The sequence below is a fragment of the Oncorhynchus kisutch genome, linkage group LG20 (assembly GCF_002021735.2).
Source record: "Oncorhynchus kisutch isolate 150728-3 linkage group LG20, Okis_V2, whole genome shotgun sequence".
In the NCBI taxonomy this organism is placed as follows: Eukaryota; Metazoa; Chordata; class Actinopteri; order Salmoniformes; family Salmonidae; genus Oncorhynchus; species Oncorhynchus kisutch.
In genome coordinates, this window is record NC_034193.2 from 19,192,040 (window position 1) to 19,209,455 (window position 17,416).

The 17,416-nt window shown below is 41.8% G+C and overlaps 1 protein-coding gene across 1 annotated transcript in view; it reads right to left on the bottom strand.

The window, feature by feature from the left end:
• Positions 1–17,416, bottom strand: part of myo1d (myosin 1D) — a 121,904-nt gene that overhangs the window by 102,672 nt on the left and 1,816 nt on the right. The window contains exons 7-8 of the mRNA XM_031798980.1: positions 17,213–17,305; positions 14,797–17,123 (exon numbers count right to left, since the gene is read on the bottom strand). Coding sequence (XP_031654840.1) covers positions 14,797–14,891 — 95 coding nt within the window. The 5' untranslated portion in view covers positions 14,892–17,123; positions 17,213–17,305. The remainder of the gene's footprint in view (positions 1–14,796; positions 17,124–17,212; positions 17,306–17,416) is intronic.

Consider the following 17,416-nt stretch of genomic DNA (forward strand, 5'->3'; position numbering starts at 1 on the left):
CAACATTGCTGCCCAGAATTTAGCAGGCGCTATCGACAAAGATCAATGGGAAACAGTTGTGACGGACTACTTTCTGCACACGGTCAGTGTGAACCGGAGTGACTTGATACAACAACGGGGTCAAACAAGCTGTAGCTAGCTAGAGGCTAAACTGAAAAAACACGCTGCCGTGAAGCGTTCATCCATGTACTTTTATTGATTTATTTTTTCTTAATGTATACACCTTTTTCTCAGAAATTATATATATTTCTTTTAAATAATTTTTCTCCCCAATTTTGTGGTATCCAATTGGTAATTATAATCTTGTCCCATTGCTGCAACTCCTGTAACGGACTCGGGAGAGGCGAAGGTCAAGAGCCGTGTGTCCTCCGAAACACAACCCAGCCAAGCCGCACTGCTTCTTGACATAATGCCCGCTTAACCCGGAAGCCAGCCACACCAATGTGTCAGAAGAAACACTGTGCACCTGGCGATCTGGGAGTGGTCTGAGTGGGGAGGGGGAAACTAAAAACTAGCTGTTATTGGCAGAGAGTTTAGGAACTCTTTTTCTTATTGGTCTATTAACTAATTTACCACCTTGTGATGGCACCAGGTAGGCTAAAACGCCATCTCACTAAAACAGCTTATCACCATTTTCAACATTTCCCAGTATTATTCCAACCTCATAGTGTGGAGATACTTTTGTATATATAGTGTACAGTGGGGCAAAAAAGTATTTAGTCAGCCACCAATTGTGCAAGTTCTCCCTCTTAAAAAGATGAGAGAGGCCTGTAATTTTCATCATCGGTACACTTCAACTATGACAGACAAAATGAGAAGAAAAATCCAGAAAATCACATTGTAGGATTTTTAATGAATTTATTTGCAAATTATGGTGGAAAATAAGTATTTGGTCAATAACAAAAGTTTATCTCAATACTTTGTTATATGCCCTTTGTTGGCAATGACAGAGGTCAAACGTTTTCTGTAAGTCTTCACAAGGTTTTCACACACTGTTGCTGGTATTTTGGCCCATTCCTCCATGCAGATCTCCTCTAGAGCAGTGATGTTTTGGGGCTGTTGCTGGGCAACACAGACTTTCAACTCCCTCCAAAGATTTTCTATGGGGTTGAGATCTGGAGACTGGCTAGGCCACTCCAGGACCTTGAAATGCTTCTTACGAATCCACTCCTTCATTGCCCGGGCGGTGTGTTTGGGATCATTGTCATGCTGAAAGACCCAGCCACGTTTCATCTTCAATGCCCTTACTGATGGAAGGAGGTTTTCACTCAAAATCTCATGATACAGGGCCCCATTCATTCTTTCCTTTACACAGATCAGTCATCCTGGTCCCTTTGCAGAAAAACAGCCCCAAAGCATGATGTTTCCACCCCCATGCTTCACAGTAGGTATGGTGTTCTTTGGATGCAACTCAGCATTCTTTGTCCTCCAAACACGACGAGTTGAGTTTTTACCAAACAATTCTATTTTGGTTTCTGTTCTTGTGATCATTTTGACCCCACGGGGTGAGATCTTGCGTGGAGCCCCAGATCGAGGGAGATTATCAGTGGTATTGTATGTCTTCCATTTCCTAATAATTGCTCCCACAGTTGATTTCTTCAAACCAAACTGCTTACCTATTGCAGATTCAGCTTTTCCAGCCTGGTGCAGGTCTACAATTTTGTTTCTGGTGTCCTTTGACAGCTCTTTGGTCTTGGCCATAGTTCAAACGGGTGCCAATAATACAGGTAACGAGTGGAGGACAGAGGAGCCTCTTAAAGAAGAAGTTACAGGTCTGTGAGAGCCAGAAATCTTGCTTGTTTGTAGGTGACCAAATACTTATTTTCCACCATAATTTGCAAATAAATTCATAAAAAATCCTACAATGTGATTTTCTGGATTTATTTCTCATTTTGTTTGTCATAGTTGAAGTCTACCTATGATGAAAATTACAGGCCTCTCATCTTTTTAGGTGGGAGAACTTGCACAATTGGTGGCTGACTAAATACTTTTTTGCCCCACTGTATGTGGACATCCCTTCAAATTAGTGGATTTGGCTATTTCAGCCACACCAGTTGCTGACAGGTGTATACAATTGAGCACACAAACATTGGCAACATGACACCTTCACAGGATTCCACCTTTCCAACAAGTCAGTTCGTAACATTTCTGCCCTGCTAGAGCTGCCCCGGTCAATTGTCTGCGCTGTTATTGTGAAGTGGAAACATCTAGGAGCAAGCTCACAGAACGGGGTGAGGGCTGAAGCACATACAAATCATCTGTCCTTGTTTGCAACACTCACTACGTGCGTAGCACGCGCTCCAGCAGGTATATCTCACTGGTCACCCCCAAAGCCAATTCCTCCTTTGGTCATCTTTCCTTCCAGTTCTCTGCTGCCCCTGACTGGAACGAATTGCAAAAATCTCTGAAGCTGGAGACCCACATCTCCCTCACTAGATTTAAGCACCAGCTGTCAGAGCAGTTTCCAGATCACTGCACCTGTACTTAACCTATCTGTAAACAGCCCATCTATCTACCTACCTCATCCCCATACTGGTATTTATTTACTTATTTGGCTCCTTTGCACCCCAGTATCTCTACCTGCACATTCATCTTCTGCCGATCTACCATTCCAGTGTTTAATTGCTATATTGTAATTACTTCGCCACCATGGCCTATTTATTTCCTTAATTTACCTCATTTGCACTCACTGTATATAGACTTTTTGTTTTCTTTTGTTCTACTGTATTATTGACTGTTTTGTTCTCAACTAGCCTACCTGGTTAAATAAAGGTGAAATAAAATAAATTAAATAAAACTACCGAGTTCCAAACTGCGTCTGGAAGCAACATCAGCACAATTTATATTTAACTAGGCAAGTCAGTTAAGAACAAACTCTTATTTACGATGATGGCCTAGAACAGTGGGTTAACTGCCTTGTTCAGAGGCAGAACAACAGATTTTTACCTTGTCAGCACGGGGATTCGATCTAGCAACCTTTCGGTGACCGGCCCAACGCTCTAACCGCCCTGCTCAAAGAATAACTGTTTGTCGGGAGCTTCATGAAATGGGTTTCCATGGCCGAGCAGCTGCACACAAGCACAATGCCAAGCGTTGGCTAGAGTGGTGTAAAGCTCACTGCCATTGGACGCTGGAGCAGTGGAAACACCTTCTCTGGAGTGATGAATCATGCTTCACAATCTGGCAGTCCGACGGACGAATCTGGGTTTGGCGGATGCCAGGAGAACGCTACCTGCCCCAATACAAGCAACTAATGTTTGGTGGAGGATAAATAATGGTCTGGGGTTATTTTTCATGTTTCGGGATAGGCCCCTTAGTTCCAGTGAAGGGAAATCTTAACGCTACAGCATACAATAACATTCTAGGTGATTCTGTGCTTCTAACTTTGTGGCAACAGTTTGGGGAAGGCCCTCGTGTTTCAGCATGACGATACCCCTGTGCACAAATAGAGGTCCAAACAGAAATGGTTTGTCAAAATCGGTGTGGAAGAACTTGACTGTCCTGCACAGAGCCCTGACCTCAACCCCATCGAACACCTTTGGGGTGAATTGCAAGCCTAATTGCCCAACATTTGTGCATGACCTCACTAATGCTTTTGTGGCTGAATGGAAGCAAGTCCGCGCAGCAATGTTCCAACTAGAGGTCGACCGATTAATCGGAATGGCCGATTAATTAGGGCCGATTTCAAGTTTTCATAACAATCGTTAATCAGTATTTTTGGGTGCCGATTTGCAGATTTTTACATTTTATTTAATTATTTTTATACCTGTATTTAACTAGGCAAGTCAGTTAAGAACACATTCTTATTATCAATTACGGCCTAGGAACGGTGGGTTAACTGCCTTGTTCAGGGGCAGAACGACAGATTTTCACCTTGTCAGCTCGGGGGATCCAATCTTGCAAACTTACAGTTAACTAGTCCAACGCAATAACGACCTGCCTCTCTCTCGTTGCACTCCACAAGGAGACTGACTGCCTGTTATGCGAATGCAGTAAGCCAAGGTAAGTAGCTAGCTAGCTAGCATTAAACTTATCTTATAAAAAACAATCAATCATAATCACTAGTTAACTACACATGGTTGACGATATTAATAGATATTATCTAGTGTGTCCTGCGTTGCATATAATCTGACTGAGCATACAAGTATCTAAGTATCTGACTGAGCGGTGGTAGGCAGAAGCAGGCGCGTAAACATTCATTCAAACAGCACTTTCGTGCATTTTGCCAGCAGCTCTTTGTTGTGTGTCAAGCATTTGTGCTGTTTATGACTTCAAGCCTATCAACTCCCGAGATGAGGCTGGTGTAACCGAAGTGAAATGGCTAGCTAGTTAGCGCGTGCTAATAGCGTTTCAAACGTCATCCAATAGAACATCCAATAGTCAAAGGTATATGAAATACAAATGGTATAGAGGGAAATAGTCCTATAATTCCTATAATAACTACAACCTAAAACTTCTTACCTGGGAATATTGAAGACTCATGTTAAAAGGAACCACCAGCTTTCATATGTTCTCATGTTCTGAGCAAGGAACTGAAACGTTAGCTTTCTTACATAGCACATATTGCACTTTTACTTTCTTCTCCAACACTTTGTTTTTGCATTATTTAAACCAAATTAAACATGTTTCATTATTTACTTGAGGCTAAATTGATTTTATTGATGTATTATATTAAGTTAAAATAAGTGTTCATTCAGTATTGTTGTAATTGTCATTATTACAAATACAATTGTTAAAAATCGTCCGATTTAATCGGTATCGGCTTTTTTGGTCCTCCAATAATCAGTATCGGCGTTGAAAAATCATAATCGGTCGACCTCTAGTTCTAACATCTAGTGGGAAGCCTTCCAAGAAGTGTAGAGGCTGTTATAGCATTAAAGGGGGGACCAACTCCATATTAATGCCCATAATTTTGGTATGAAATGTTCAACGAGCACGCGTCCACATACTTTTGGTCAGTGTGTGTGTGTGTATATATATATATATATATATATATATATATAACACACGGAAAAATCCAGTTTTTGACTGCACTGGGCCTTTAAGGGATTCTTGGATGACATGACAAGGGATTCATGACAAACACCTTACTCATTCATTACAGAAACGGATCGTTAATCACATGAATGCAACATGCGTCATGTCTATAAGTAAATTGGTTTCTGGGAAATTACAGCAGAAAGTTAATGTAGTGGAGGATGTGCTTCACCTCGTTAAAGCCAGACAGCCTTAATTGGGAAACCTAATCTCATTGAATCTATCAAGATTGAATCAAGGTCTTCCCAGAGCTAGGATAGATTGCCCTGTGCAGTGAGCATATGCCACTTTTTTTACCTTTATTTAACTAGTCAAGTCAGTTAAGAACAAATTCTTATTTTTAATGACGGCCTAGGAATTGTGGGTTAACTGCCTTGATCAGAGGCAGAATGACAGATTTTTTTACTTTGTCAGCTCGGGGATTCGATCTTGCAAACTTTCAGTTACTAGACCAATGCTCTAACCACTAAACTACCTGCCGCCCCATGATTACCAATAACACATGATTACACGTGTTATTTCATAGTTTTGATGTCTTCACTATTATTCTACAATGTAGAAAATAGTGAAAAGAAAAACCCTTGAAGGTTGACTGTTATTGTATATAAACGCAACATGTAAAGTGTTGGTCCCATGTTTCATGAGCTGAAATAAAAGATCCCAGAAATCATCCACACCATTTGTCCTTTGCCAAGATAATCCATCCACCTGACAGGTGTGGCATATCAAGAAGCTGATTAAACAGCTTGACCATTACAGGTGCACCTTGTGCTGGGGACAATAAAAGGCCACTCTAGAATGTGCAGTTTTGTCACACAACACAATGTCACAGATGTCTCAAGTTGAGGTAGCATGCAATTGGCATGCTGACCACAGGAATGTCCACCAGAGCTGTTGCCAGAGAATTGAATGAATTAAACTGCCTCCATCGTTTTAGAGAATTTGTCAGGCATAAACTACGGACCACGAACACAATTGCATTTTATCGATGGCAATTGGAATGCAGAGATACTGTGATGAGATCCTGAGGCCCATTATCGTCCCATTTATCTGCCACCATCACGTTTCAGCATGATAATGCACGGCCCCATGTCGCAAGGATCTGCACACAATGCCTGGAAGCTGAAAATGGCCCAGTTCTTCCATGGCCTGCATACTCACCTGACATGTCACCCGTTGAGCATGTTCAGGATGCTCTGGTTCGATGTGAACAACAGCCAGTTCCCGCCAATGTCCAGAAACTTCGCAGTCATTGAAGAGGAGTGGGACAACATTCCACAGGCCACAATAAACAGCCTGATCAACTCTATTGGAAGGAGATGTCGCGCTGCATGAGGCAAATGGTGATCACACCAGATACGGACTGGTTTTCTGATCCAAACCCCTACTTTTTTTTAAAGGTACCTGTGACCAACAACTGCATATCTGAATTCCAAATCATGTGAAATCCATAGATTAGGGACTTATTTCAATTGACTGATTTCCTTATATGAACTTTAACTCAGTAAAATCTTTGAAATTGTTGCAGGTTGAGTTTATATTTTTGTTCAGTGTATATTAGACCGATAGTGTACAACAGGAAGAGGAAGTAGAACTTTCGACCTCTCTCGTCTGCTTCTGCTCACTGCACCTGAACTGTGGAGAGACTTTGATCCCTGTGTTTGCTCTGCAGGGAGGGAGTCGGGTTGCAATGTTCGGTGTGTCGCACCTATTCCACGATTAAATCTGCTGTTACAGCAACAAATTAACGTTAACAAGCCTGAAATGGGAGAAGCTGCCAGGCCCTATTTGTTCAGCACTTTCATAGTGGTTAAACCAAATCTAAATGTTTATGTAAATAGCATGTTATAGAAGGGTCCAGACACTTTTACTTGTTTTGAAAAACTTACCCCAACCAGAAATTAACTTCCTCATCCTTGTTGTGCAGTACAGGGGCTCTGAAAGATCTTGAACAAATGCTCCAAAAACACCCAAATTCGTCTTTTTAGAAATGGAAACACTCTCAGTATAGTGATTCAGGTCTTTCCATCCGGTGTATTCTATTTTGTGTGACTCGAGCAGTTTCCCCTATCCAGCTGTTCCATTCTCCATGTAACCTGCTGCTAGAATGAACAGTCACTCTAGTCGCAACCAAATGGTATAACGTTGCAGATCAAATTCAGAATGACAATTACATGTGTACAACATCTAAAGACCTGCATCACTATACAGAGCTTTTCCGTTTCTAAAAGGGCTTATTTTAGTGTTTTTGGAGCATGTGTTCATGTTTTTCAGAGCCCCCGTACTGCACAACGAGGATGAGGAAGTGAATCGCAGGTTTGGCTAAGTTTCTGAAAAACAAGTGAAATTCCAAAAAAAAAAGTATCTGGAACCATCTATAAAATAGAGATTTGGTTGTAAAAAAAAAAGAAAAGCACAATTCTCCTTTAAAGCCATAGGATACACTGCAGATACTGGGTTACAGTGGGGCTCAATGGTAGACCAGACACACAAACTCAATTTCGCAGAGCATGCCTTTCCTAGCCAGAGTGGACTCTAACAACTCTCCCTGCGGGAAATGCCAATGGGAAAAGGCAGCTTTCCATATTTTTGTCTCCTTCCTTTCCCAATCCCCCGAAACCCTCTTAGGAGTTCAAAGATCAAACCAATTGAAACGACGATAGACACAGAACATTTTTAGCTTTGTATACTACACAAAAAGAGTAATACTGTAGTCCCTAAGTCATGATGTTCTCTACAAGGGATACCACCATCTTTAATGTTTTAATTAGGAGTAAAGCATTTTCTCTTGGCTGGCAAAAGAAACCTGCATCCTAATCTAACCAACCCAACACAACTAGAGTAGTATTGATGGGCAGGGTCACTATAAGGCTAGTTGTAACTATTTTTCTCATTAATAAAAAAAAAAACATGTTTTATTTTAAGTACACATTTTCAAAGAAATGTCTCAATCTGGTATTTATTAGGATCCCCATTAGCCACTGCAAAAGCATCAGCTACTTAGGGTCCACATAAAACAGTACAGAACATTTTTAGTCAAGGCCTGAAATACATACAGTGCATTCGGAAAGTATTCAGACCCCTTCACTTTCCCCACATTTTGTTTCAGCCTCATTCTAAAATGTATTAAATTGTTTCCCTCACCCCCTCAATCTACACACAATACCCCATAGTGACAAAGCAAAAATAGGTTTAAACATTTTTGCAAATGTATTAAAAATGTAACTGAAATATCACTTTACTCAGTACTTTGTTGAAGCACCTTTGGCAGCGATTACAGCATCGAGTCTTGAGTTTGAGGCTACAAGCTTGGCACAGCTGTATTTGGGGAGTTTCTCCCATTCTCTACATATCCTCTCAAGCTCTGCCAGGTTGGATGGGGAGCGTCGCTGCACAGCTAGTTTCAGGTCTCTCCAGAGATGTTCGATCGGGTTTGATTCAGGGCTCTGGCTGGGCTACTCAAAGACAAGTTCAGAGACTTGTCCCGAAGCCCCTCCTGCGTTGTCTTGGCTGTGTGCTTAGGGTTGTTGTCCTGTTGGAATGTGAACCATCGCACCCAGTCTGAGGTCCTGAGCACTCTGTAGCAGATTTTCAGAGAGGTCCTTGATGTACTTTACTCTGTTCATCTTTCCCCTCAATCCTGAAATGTCCCCCCACGGGATGATGCTTCTACTACGCTTGACTGTAGGGATGGGGCCATGTTTCTTCCAGACGTGGCGCTTGGCATTCAGGCCAAAGAGTTTGATCTTGGTTTCATCAGACAAGAGAAGCTTGTTTCTCATGGTCTGAGAGTCTTTAGGTGCCGTTTGGCAAACTCCAAGTGGACTGTCATGTGCCTTTTACTGAGTGGTTCAGTCTGTCCAATCTACCATAAAGGCCTGACTGGTGGAGTGCTGTAGAGTTGGTTGTCCTTCTGGAAGGTTCTCTCATTGCCACAGAGGAACTCTTCTTCCTTTTAAGAATGATGGAGGCCACTGTCTTCTTGGGGTCCTTCAATGCTGCAGGAATGTTGCTGTACCCCTCCCCAGATCTGTGCCTGCACGCAATCCTGTCTCAGCGCAAACTCCAAGTGGACTGTCATGTGCCTTTTACTGAGTGGTTCAGTCTGTCCAATCTACCATAAAGGCCTGACTCGTGGAGTGCTGTAGAGTTGGTTGTCCTTCTGGAAGGTTCTCTCATTGCCTCAGAGGAACTCTTCTTCCTTTTAAGAATGATGGAGGCCACTGTCTTCTTGGGGTCCTTCAATGCTGCAGGAATGTTGCTGTATCCCTCCCCAGATCTGTGCCTGCACGCAATCCTGTCTCAGCGCTCTAAGGACAATTCCTTATACCTCATGGCTTGGTTTTTGCTCTGATACACACTGACAATGGTGGGACCTTATATAGACAGGTGTGTGCCTTTCCAAATCATGTCCAATCAATTGAATTAACCACAGGTGGACTCAAGGATGATCAATGGAAACAGGATACACCTGAGCTCAATTTCGAGTCTCATATCAAAGGATCTGAATACTTATCTAAATAAGGTATTTATAAAAAAAATTATATATACACACATTTGAAAATGTTCATTATGGGTTATAACAAAATGTGAAAAAAGTCAAGGGGTGTGAATACTTTTCGAATGCACTGTACATTTAAAACGTCACACATAGCCTACATATCAGTACATACACACAATATATTGGTCTACTACATAGTACAGTGGAAATTACAAAACAATATATATAAAATGGCTGTGTTTCTTCACAGTCCCCTTTGTGAGGTAAGGCGTTCTTTTATCTGTTTTTTTAAACTGGTTTTATTGCTAGCTTTAGTTACTTGGGGTGGCAGAGAGTTCCGTGTAGTCATGGCTCTATTTAATACTGTGCATTTCACAACCTCTGTTCTGGACCTGGGGACTGTGAAGAGGCCTCTGGTTGCATGTCTTGTGTTGTACTAATGCATGTGCCAACTGCACAAAGACCAATAGCGATGCAGTCAATCTCTCCTCAACTTTGAGCCAGGAGAGACTGACATAGAAACGTAGAAAGGCAAGATCTAGAAAGAGGATGGAGGTTTGGGCATCAGTGAGAGAAGTGAACATTTTTAGCTACTGACAAGTAGAGTGGTTGTCAACTATTTCATCTGCAGTATGTGGGATGCCCGTTTTGGAAGAATAAAAAAATATATACTATTGTTTTGTTAATGGTAGCGGTTTGCCAAAAAAGTTCCCTGCAGGCCCAGCAACAGACAAAACAACACTGCCAAAGTGCCATATAAAGACAAACAGTGAACAGTGATAACATTGTGCTCCAAAGAAGAGTATTTGGTGTACACCCCCAGAGGTGTATATATCAAGAGGTTGCAGAATCAGACATGAGGAAAGAAACTTTGAGACTACCACCTTTCCTTTACAGTTTCCACCATTGTTAGGTTGGATCACAATGGTTTATTTGCTCAGTTCCAATGTGCTGTAGAGGCTTCATGGCCTCTTATCTGCTGACTGGTCCATTGAAGCAAATTCCCAAGACCTTTACTGGAGTTTCACTGTTTTCGTATGGAACGTTTCCAAAGAGATTGGGCATCTGTTGGGGTTATATTTAGGAAGTTCCTTGGCACTGTGCTCCCTGAGGCCAGACTGTTCAACTTTAAGTCAAACAAAGTAAATGTCAACTGGACAAGCACTCTGGCCAAAAGAAGACGGAAACTAAGCAGGCTACTCCACATCATTTATCATATAGTCACTAGGGGATAGATTCTGATTAGCGACTCAACATGGCTATCATGGGCTGACCGCAAAATAGACCCCCGAGAGCCACGATGGCATTGAAAGTGGATATTTGGGAAATTTCGCACCTTTAAATAGCTATTGAAGGAGGCAAATAGATGCCTCATGTACTCTTGTCGGTGTATCCCTTCTCCAAGTGTTTCTCTACGCCTCCTTCACCCTGCTGCACACACACACACAGGATGAGAAGGGACAGGAGGAGGAAGTGCTCCTGGTCGGTCACACCCTCTGCAAATAACAACTTGCATACATCCTCTCCACTCTGGCTTGTCCAGCTGGAGGGAAAACAAACAGTAGGTCCAGGGAGAGCTAGGAAAATGATGCATACAGATCCTGCTGCCTGGCTATCAAATGCAAACAGCTACGTTATAAACTGGATGCTTATCAGGATAGAAACACCAATAAAATCTAATAATTGTGAGGACAGCTTTAGACGTGTGTCTGTGAAAAGACTCTTGTACTGAACTACATGGTCTGTCTGTGGTCTGTCAAATAGTTCCCAAATCCACTATTCAACCCTGACCATACAAGGTCCAGAGCCTGATGGTTTTCTACCTGATAATTGCACACACCTGGTGTCCCAGGTCTAAATCAGTCTCTGATTAGAGGGGAACAATGAAAAAGAAACACAGTGGAACTGGCTTCTAGGTCATGAGTTGTGTTGGAGGGCACTTTCTCCACTCAGTTACAACCAGGGCTCGACAAACCCTGCTCTTGGAGAGCTACCATCCTGTAGATTTTCGCTCCGACCCTAATCTAGCACCCCTGATTCTAATAATTGATAAGATGAATTAGGTTAGTTACAACTGGGGTTTGGAGTGAAAACCTACAGGTGGGTAGGACTCCAAGAACAGGTTTGGAGGCCCCTGGGTAAAACAAATATGACTTGGCACCAATGTTACGTATGATAAAGATAATTTCAGACATATAAGATGTAGGCCTATGTCTGTTTACACATGCATTCAATAACAGAGCTGTATGTTTCCCATTTCCATGCATGGATTACAAACTGCGGTTTGTATAATACTATAGTTCAGATAGCAAGAGAATATTGACTGGGTTGAGGCCCATTAAAGGATGACAAGTTATATGGATGTTTATTTGAGCAGAAACAAACATTGGAGAGGCTGCCTAGAAAGTAAGGTCTTTTGGTAAGCTATATAATTGATCTTCAGGAAACTAGATCCTCAAGTCTGGTTCTCTGCCATTGTCATGTCTAACACAGGAGGCTGCTGAGGGGAGAACGGCTCATAATAATGGCCGGAACGGAGCAAATGGAATGGTAAACACCTGGAAACCATGTGTTTGATGTATTTGATACCATTCAACTCATTCTGCTCCAGGCATTACCAGGAGCCCATCCTCCCCGATTAAGGTGCCACCAACCTCCTGTGGGCTATAATGTTCCAAATATTTAGAGGTAATTTCCATAAAAGTCTCAAACGTGGTTACGTTAAGCGAGTAAGCTAAAGTTCAGCTCGTCGCCATTACCTGCAGTAATTCGAACAGGTCAAGGTGTTGACATCGTTCATTGACGTCAGCAATAAGGAAGTGTGTGACTTGCACTTTGATGTAGGCTCGAGGTGCTTAGGAAAACAGACTTCAATATTGTTCCAACTAATTTCATTGCATTATCAGAACAGAAAATGATTTGAGAAGATCTACTAGAATCATCTCTGGCCATATTCAAGTCAAACAGGAGTAAGCTATTACAATGAGCATTACACAAAAAAGGGACTCCCATCCACAAGTCCCCAACCCTGACATTCGATAGTGTCAGAAACCACATGCAAAGTTTCACACAGCTGCAGCAGAGGACAGGTACACAGGGCCAGGGCAGTGAGTGACTGAATCTTTCCCAAATTCACTTTCCCAAACATACCATGCTTGGTTGGCATCATCCCACAAACCACTCATGATGCAGAAATAGCCTTGGACAATCTGTATGTTAGGATGACGCTTTTCATCGGGAGCACCGTCAATCCTTGGGTGGAGCCCCATTCACACACAGCATTGGCTCATATAATTACCAGTCGGACAAAGACAACATCTCTGAGGAATGCTGTGTGTCTGGACAGAATTACGGTCCAAGAGGAAGCTATGTCCATTGTTCTATGTCTGACCTGCATACATGATTCAAAAAGATCATGTATGCAGACAAAACACAAGGAATAGTGTTCACATGATAGGTCAATTCCTGTAGTAAAGGCCAAGTAATAGAACTGCTTTTCCTTGTTTCATCCGTCAAATGACAATGAATAACTGGCACATCTATAGCTAGGTTTGCATCTGATTTGCGACAGATTTTCATACGAATATTTAAAAAATCTGCATAAAACAATATGCTTCACGGAATCGTGGCTGAATGACGACATGGATATTCAGCTAGCGGGATACACGCTGCACCGGAAGGATAGAACAGCACACTCCGGTAAGACGGTGGGGGGGGTGGGGGGTCTGTGCATATTTGAAAACAACGACTGGTGCACGAAATCTAAGGAAGTCTCTAGATTTTGCTCGCCTGAAGTTGAGTATATTGTGATAAACTGCAGGCCACACTACTTGCCTAGAGAGTTCTCAGCTATACTTTTCGTGGCTGTTTATTTACCACCACAGACAGATGCTGGCACTAAGACCGCACTCAGTCAGCTGTATAAGGAAATAAGCAAACAGGAAATCACTCACCCAGAGGCGGCGCTCCTAGTGGCCGGAGACTTTAATGCAGGGAAACTTAAATCAGTTCTACCAAATCCCTATCAACATGTTAAATGTGCAACCAGAGGGAAAATTCTAGATCACCTGTACTCCACACACAGAGACTCGTACAAAGCTCTCCCTCGCCCTCAATTTGGTAAATCCGGCCACAACTCTATCCTCCTGATTCCTGCTTACAAGCAAAAATTTAATCAGGAAGCACCAGTGACTCGGTCTATAAAAAAATGGTCAGATGAAGCAGATGCTAAACTACAGGACTGCTTTGCCATCACAGACTGGAACATGTTCTGGGATTCTTCCGATGACATTGAGGAATACACCACATCAGTCACTGGCTTTATCAATAAGTGCATTGAGGACGTCGTCCCCACAGTGATTGTACTACATACCCCAACCAGAAGCCATGGTTTGAGGCATGCACGTGACAAATAAACTTAGATTTGATTTGAGCATTTTCCCCACCAGCGATGTTTCCATCACTGACTTATTTTCGGATAAAAGTCTGTGGGTGATGACGTGGTGCGCATAAAAATGACTTTTGCCGTTAAATTCCCATGTACCGAATTAAAAATACAAGTTCAATTGGTTTCCATCGCATTTTCAACTCTACTGATGGTTTTGTCGCAAAAACTGTTGCATTATATTGCTAATGTGCCCACTCTGGTCTTGGTACATGCGCTCCAGCCAACAGCTCGCAGATACAGTGCGGGTAGGGTACCATTATTATGGATAAGAGCAATATTATTTAACTTTATCAAACAGCAAAAACAATTTCATGTTTTCATCAGCCTGCTCGTGGCTTTTTTTCAGGTTATAATTCATCCGCATGAAATGGTTGGATGGAAACGTGACTAGTGATAAACAAATGTTGCTCTGCAACATGTGCACTCCATAATTGAATGGGAATTCCATTCATATTACTCTGAAAAGTCATTAAATAGTAGCCTCGGCTATGGCATCGGCAGTCTGGCACAGCCAACTAAAAATAAACAAATCTGACAATTATATTGTAAGGTATGGTGTAGGAATGTAGCACTGCAACTCTGACCTGTCAAAATGAACAGCAAGCACTCTTGCACCTTGTGGTGCTTGAAAACAACTCATACATTAGTCAGTCCTATACACATAGTGGCCTAATTGAACGAACAAAAAAACTATAACTATTTAGGCTTAGTACTATAAAAAGCGTCAGACAGGGAAAGATGGCTTTCCTGAACCAGCAGGCTACGTATCGCCTCATTGAGGTGAATGACCATGGTGGACGCCACTGCCTACCTGAGCTTTAGGTTAGCCATGAATTCCTCCAAAGAAACATTGTCCAGAAGAACAAAGTCAGCCTTTCCAAACTCCAGACTCTCGTGTTCTGCCATGTTGTTTTTTTAAAAATTTTAATCGGTTCAGAAGAAAATACTTTTTTGAAAAAGACAACTTCACTGTTTTGAGGTGGTCCTCCGCGACACCAGGTAAACAATGGCGAGCTGGTCAGTGCACCTATTCAAGCTCTAAATGGTCGAGGAGCATTGTCTTCATTCAAGTAACGTTAGTCAACAGTACAAGTGATACGATGTTATTTTTTACTCATTTTGAATGAGCTGCAAAAAAATAAGGAAACGATACAAAACAGCCAAACTTATAGCAAAACGTATCTAAGTATTTGTTCTCAATACAACGGACGGTTTCAAATAGGAATGGTTAGTTCAGAATATGCTTTCATATCCAGACACTTGTTGCTTTCGCCGAAAAGGTATTGTCCGGAGTCCCGTTACACTAAACGCCTATCAATAGAGCCCTTTCCTTGAATTTCTCGTCTCGACTCTATCCAGACGAATACAATCCTACCCGCCTCGCAACGCTCCACCCCCTGGTCAGAAGTGTTGGTCTAAACTTGTCGTGTGTACATTTTGAAAAAAGTACAATTCCCATGACAACTGAAGAGTTTTATACATTTCTCGGGTGACTAGTCATTTTGACAAGTTCTTCGAATCCAATTCAGTATGCCTAGTCAGGGCCTCAAATGATTCCCAATAATTACGCCATATAAGGAAACATTCATAGCCTACAACATCTCTTATGTGCAGACTAATCTACATAGCAGGCCTAAAAGAAACACCTGAAACTTGATCCCCCAACATTCTGGTCTTGACTGGAATTTAAAAAATACTGTTGGGGAAGGTTCTCTGCACTGTTCAAACAATCCAGTAAATGTGAAGGAGTTAAGAGAGAGCGTGGCATATGCTTGTTTGCATGTGACTATTCCTCTTTTGTTTGTTGATATTTGTAAATTAAAAAATAGAGCGTGGTCTTGTTAACTTCCAAAGGTGGAAGTTGCATCACAGGTGCTCTCTACCGTTTCCCCTGAAAATCAGAGCTTCCAGTCTTTGGGTAGTTTTTGTATGTCAAAAATAATAGGATGTAAAAGATAAAACACTTTTTTTTCAAGACCGCCTGTAATTTTTAGGCTCAACTCAACTCCCTGTTACAGAATTTGTACCATTGACTGACCATATAGATGATGATGAACATATGACAAAAACACACTCAGCACTTTTAATTTATTGGAATTAGGCCTACTAAACACTGGCAAAATAAACTCAACATATAGGTTTATGACTGACAGTCTATATCACTTCACTGATGCTGATGTAATTTGTCTACTAATTACAATTGTATGCCCTAGTATGCCATCTTGTGTTTGAGAGAGGTAGGCTATTATTTTAGAATCTCTTATTACTGTACTGTAATTGTATTAAAATACAAAAAGGCCTATCTTAGGCCTATCTAACACAGCATTTTACTCTGAAAACATCATGGGCGGGAAATATTTTTCTTACTGGTGCCTTTTGCGAATGTCAGAAAAATATGGAAATTAAATGTCAAACAATCTGAGAATTACATTAAGACTGCCTAATTTCAACTCTTGAGAATCTAAATTGTTTTCATTTTGAATTAAATCAAACTTTCACTTACTACACAAGCAACATACAGTATTTATTTTAAGCCAAATTATTGATGTCCATGCATCTGACTGTAAGTTGCTCTGGACAAGAGTGTAGACTATGCTAAATGACCAAAATAAAAAATTAAATGTTAGAAGAATTGTTTTTAACTGCAACGCTGTTTTGACAGAAACACCATTAAATCTATAAATAAGAATCATATACTAAATGAAAACAGACACATATTGGCTTTAGTCTACCTCTTCGACTGAACAAGCAGTGACCCACCAAATGTGATGGTATTGGATGAAGCAGTGGCCCAAGAGCTACCACAGTCTTGGCTCACATACACCAGGGACCCTCTGCGCAGAAAGGTCATATAAGTGGACAGATTACCCACAGTGGAGGGACTACTGATTTTGGTGTGAGAGACAGCCACCCAGTAACCATTGATCACCAACCATAGGTCCGTCTTGACACCATGTTTCCCACTCTGTGTGGAGAAGAAGAACTGGTAGACTCCTTTAACAGGAGCCCGGAACACCCCGGTCCTCCGGTTGAAGGCTCGCCCAACGTTCACAAGGACAGTCCTGTACTTGATGCGGTTCACCTTGCCTGAGATGGGCCCGGGATAGGAGGCAAAGAAGTGGACTTTTCTCTTCAGGGCTGGAGGAGAGAAAATGACCAGAGATCAGCATGGACATTTGGAAATGTATTTTCATTGTTTTCATTCAAAATGTTTTATGACCACTCACGTCTTGGCTTCTTCTTACACCTCCAGTTTATATTGTCTCGACTTACACAGGTCTCGCTTTTCCTGCACTTTCCACACACAATGGTGTTGATATCTGACGACGGGGGGGGGGGGGGGGGGGGGGGGGTCACATGTTCAAATTGTAAAACACTCAAAAACTACCACAATGAGAGTTCTAGCTATACATATTGTGTCTGTTTCCCAG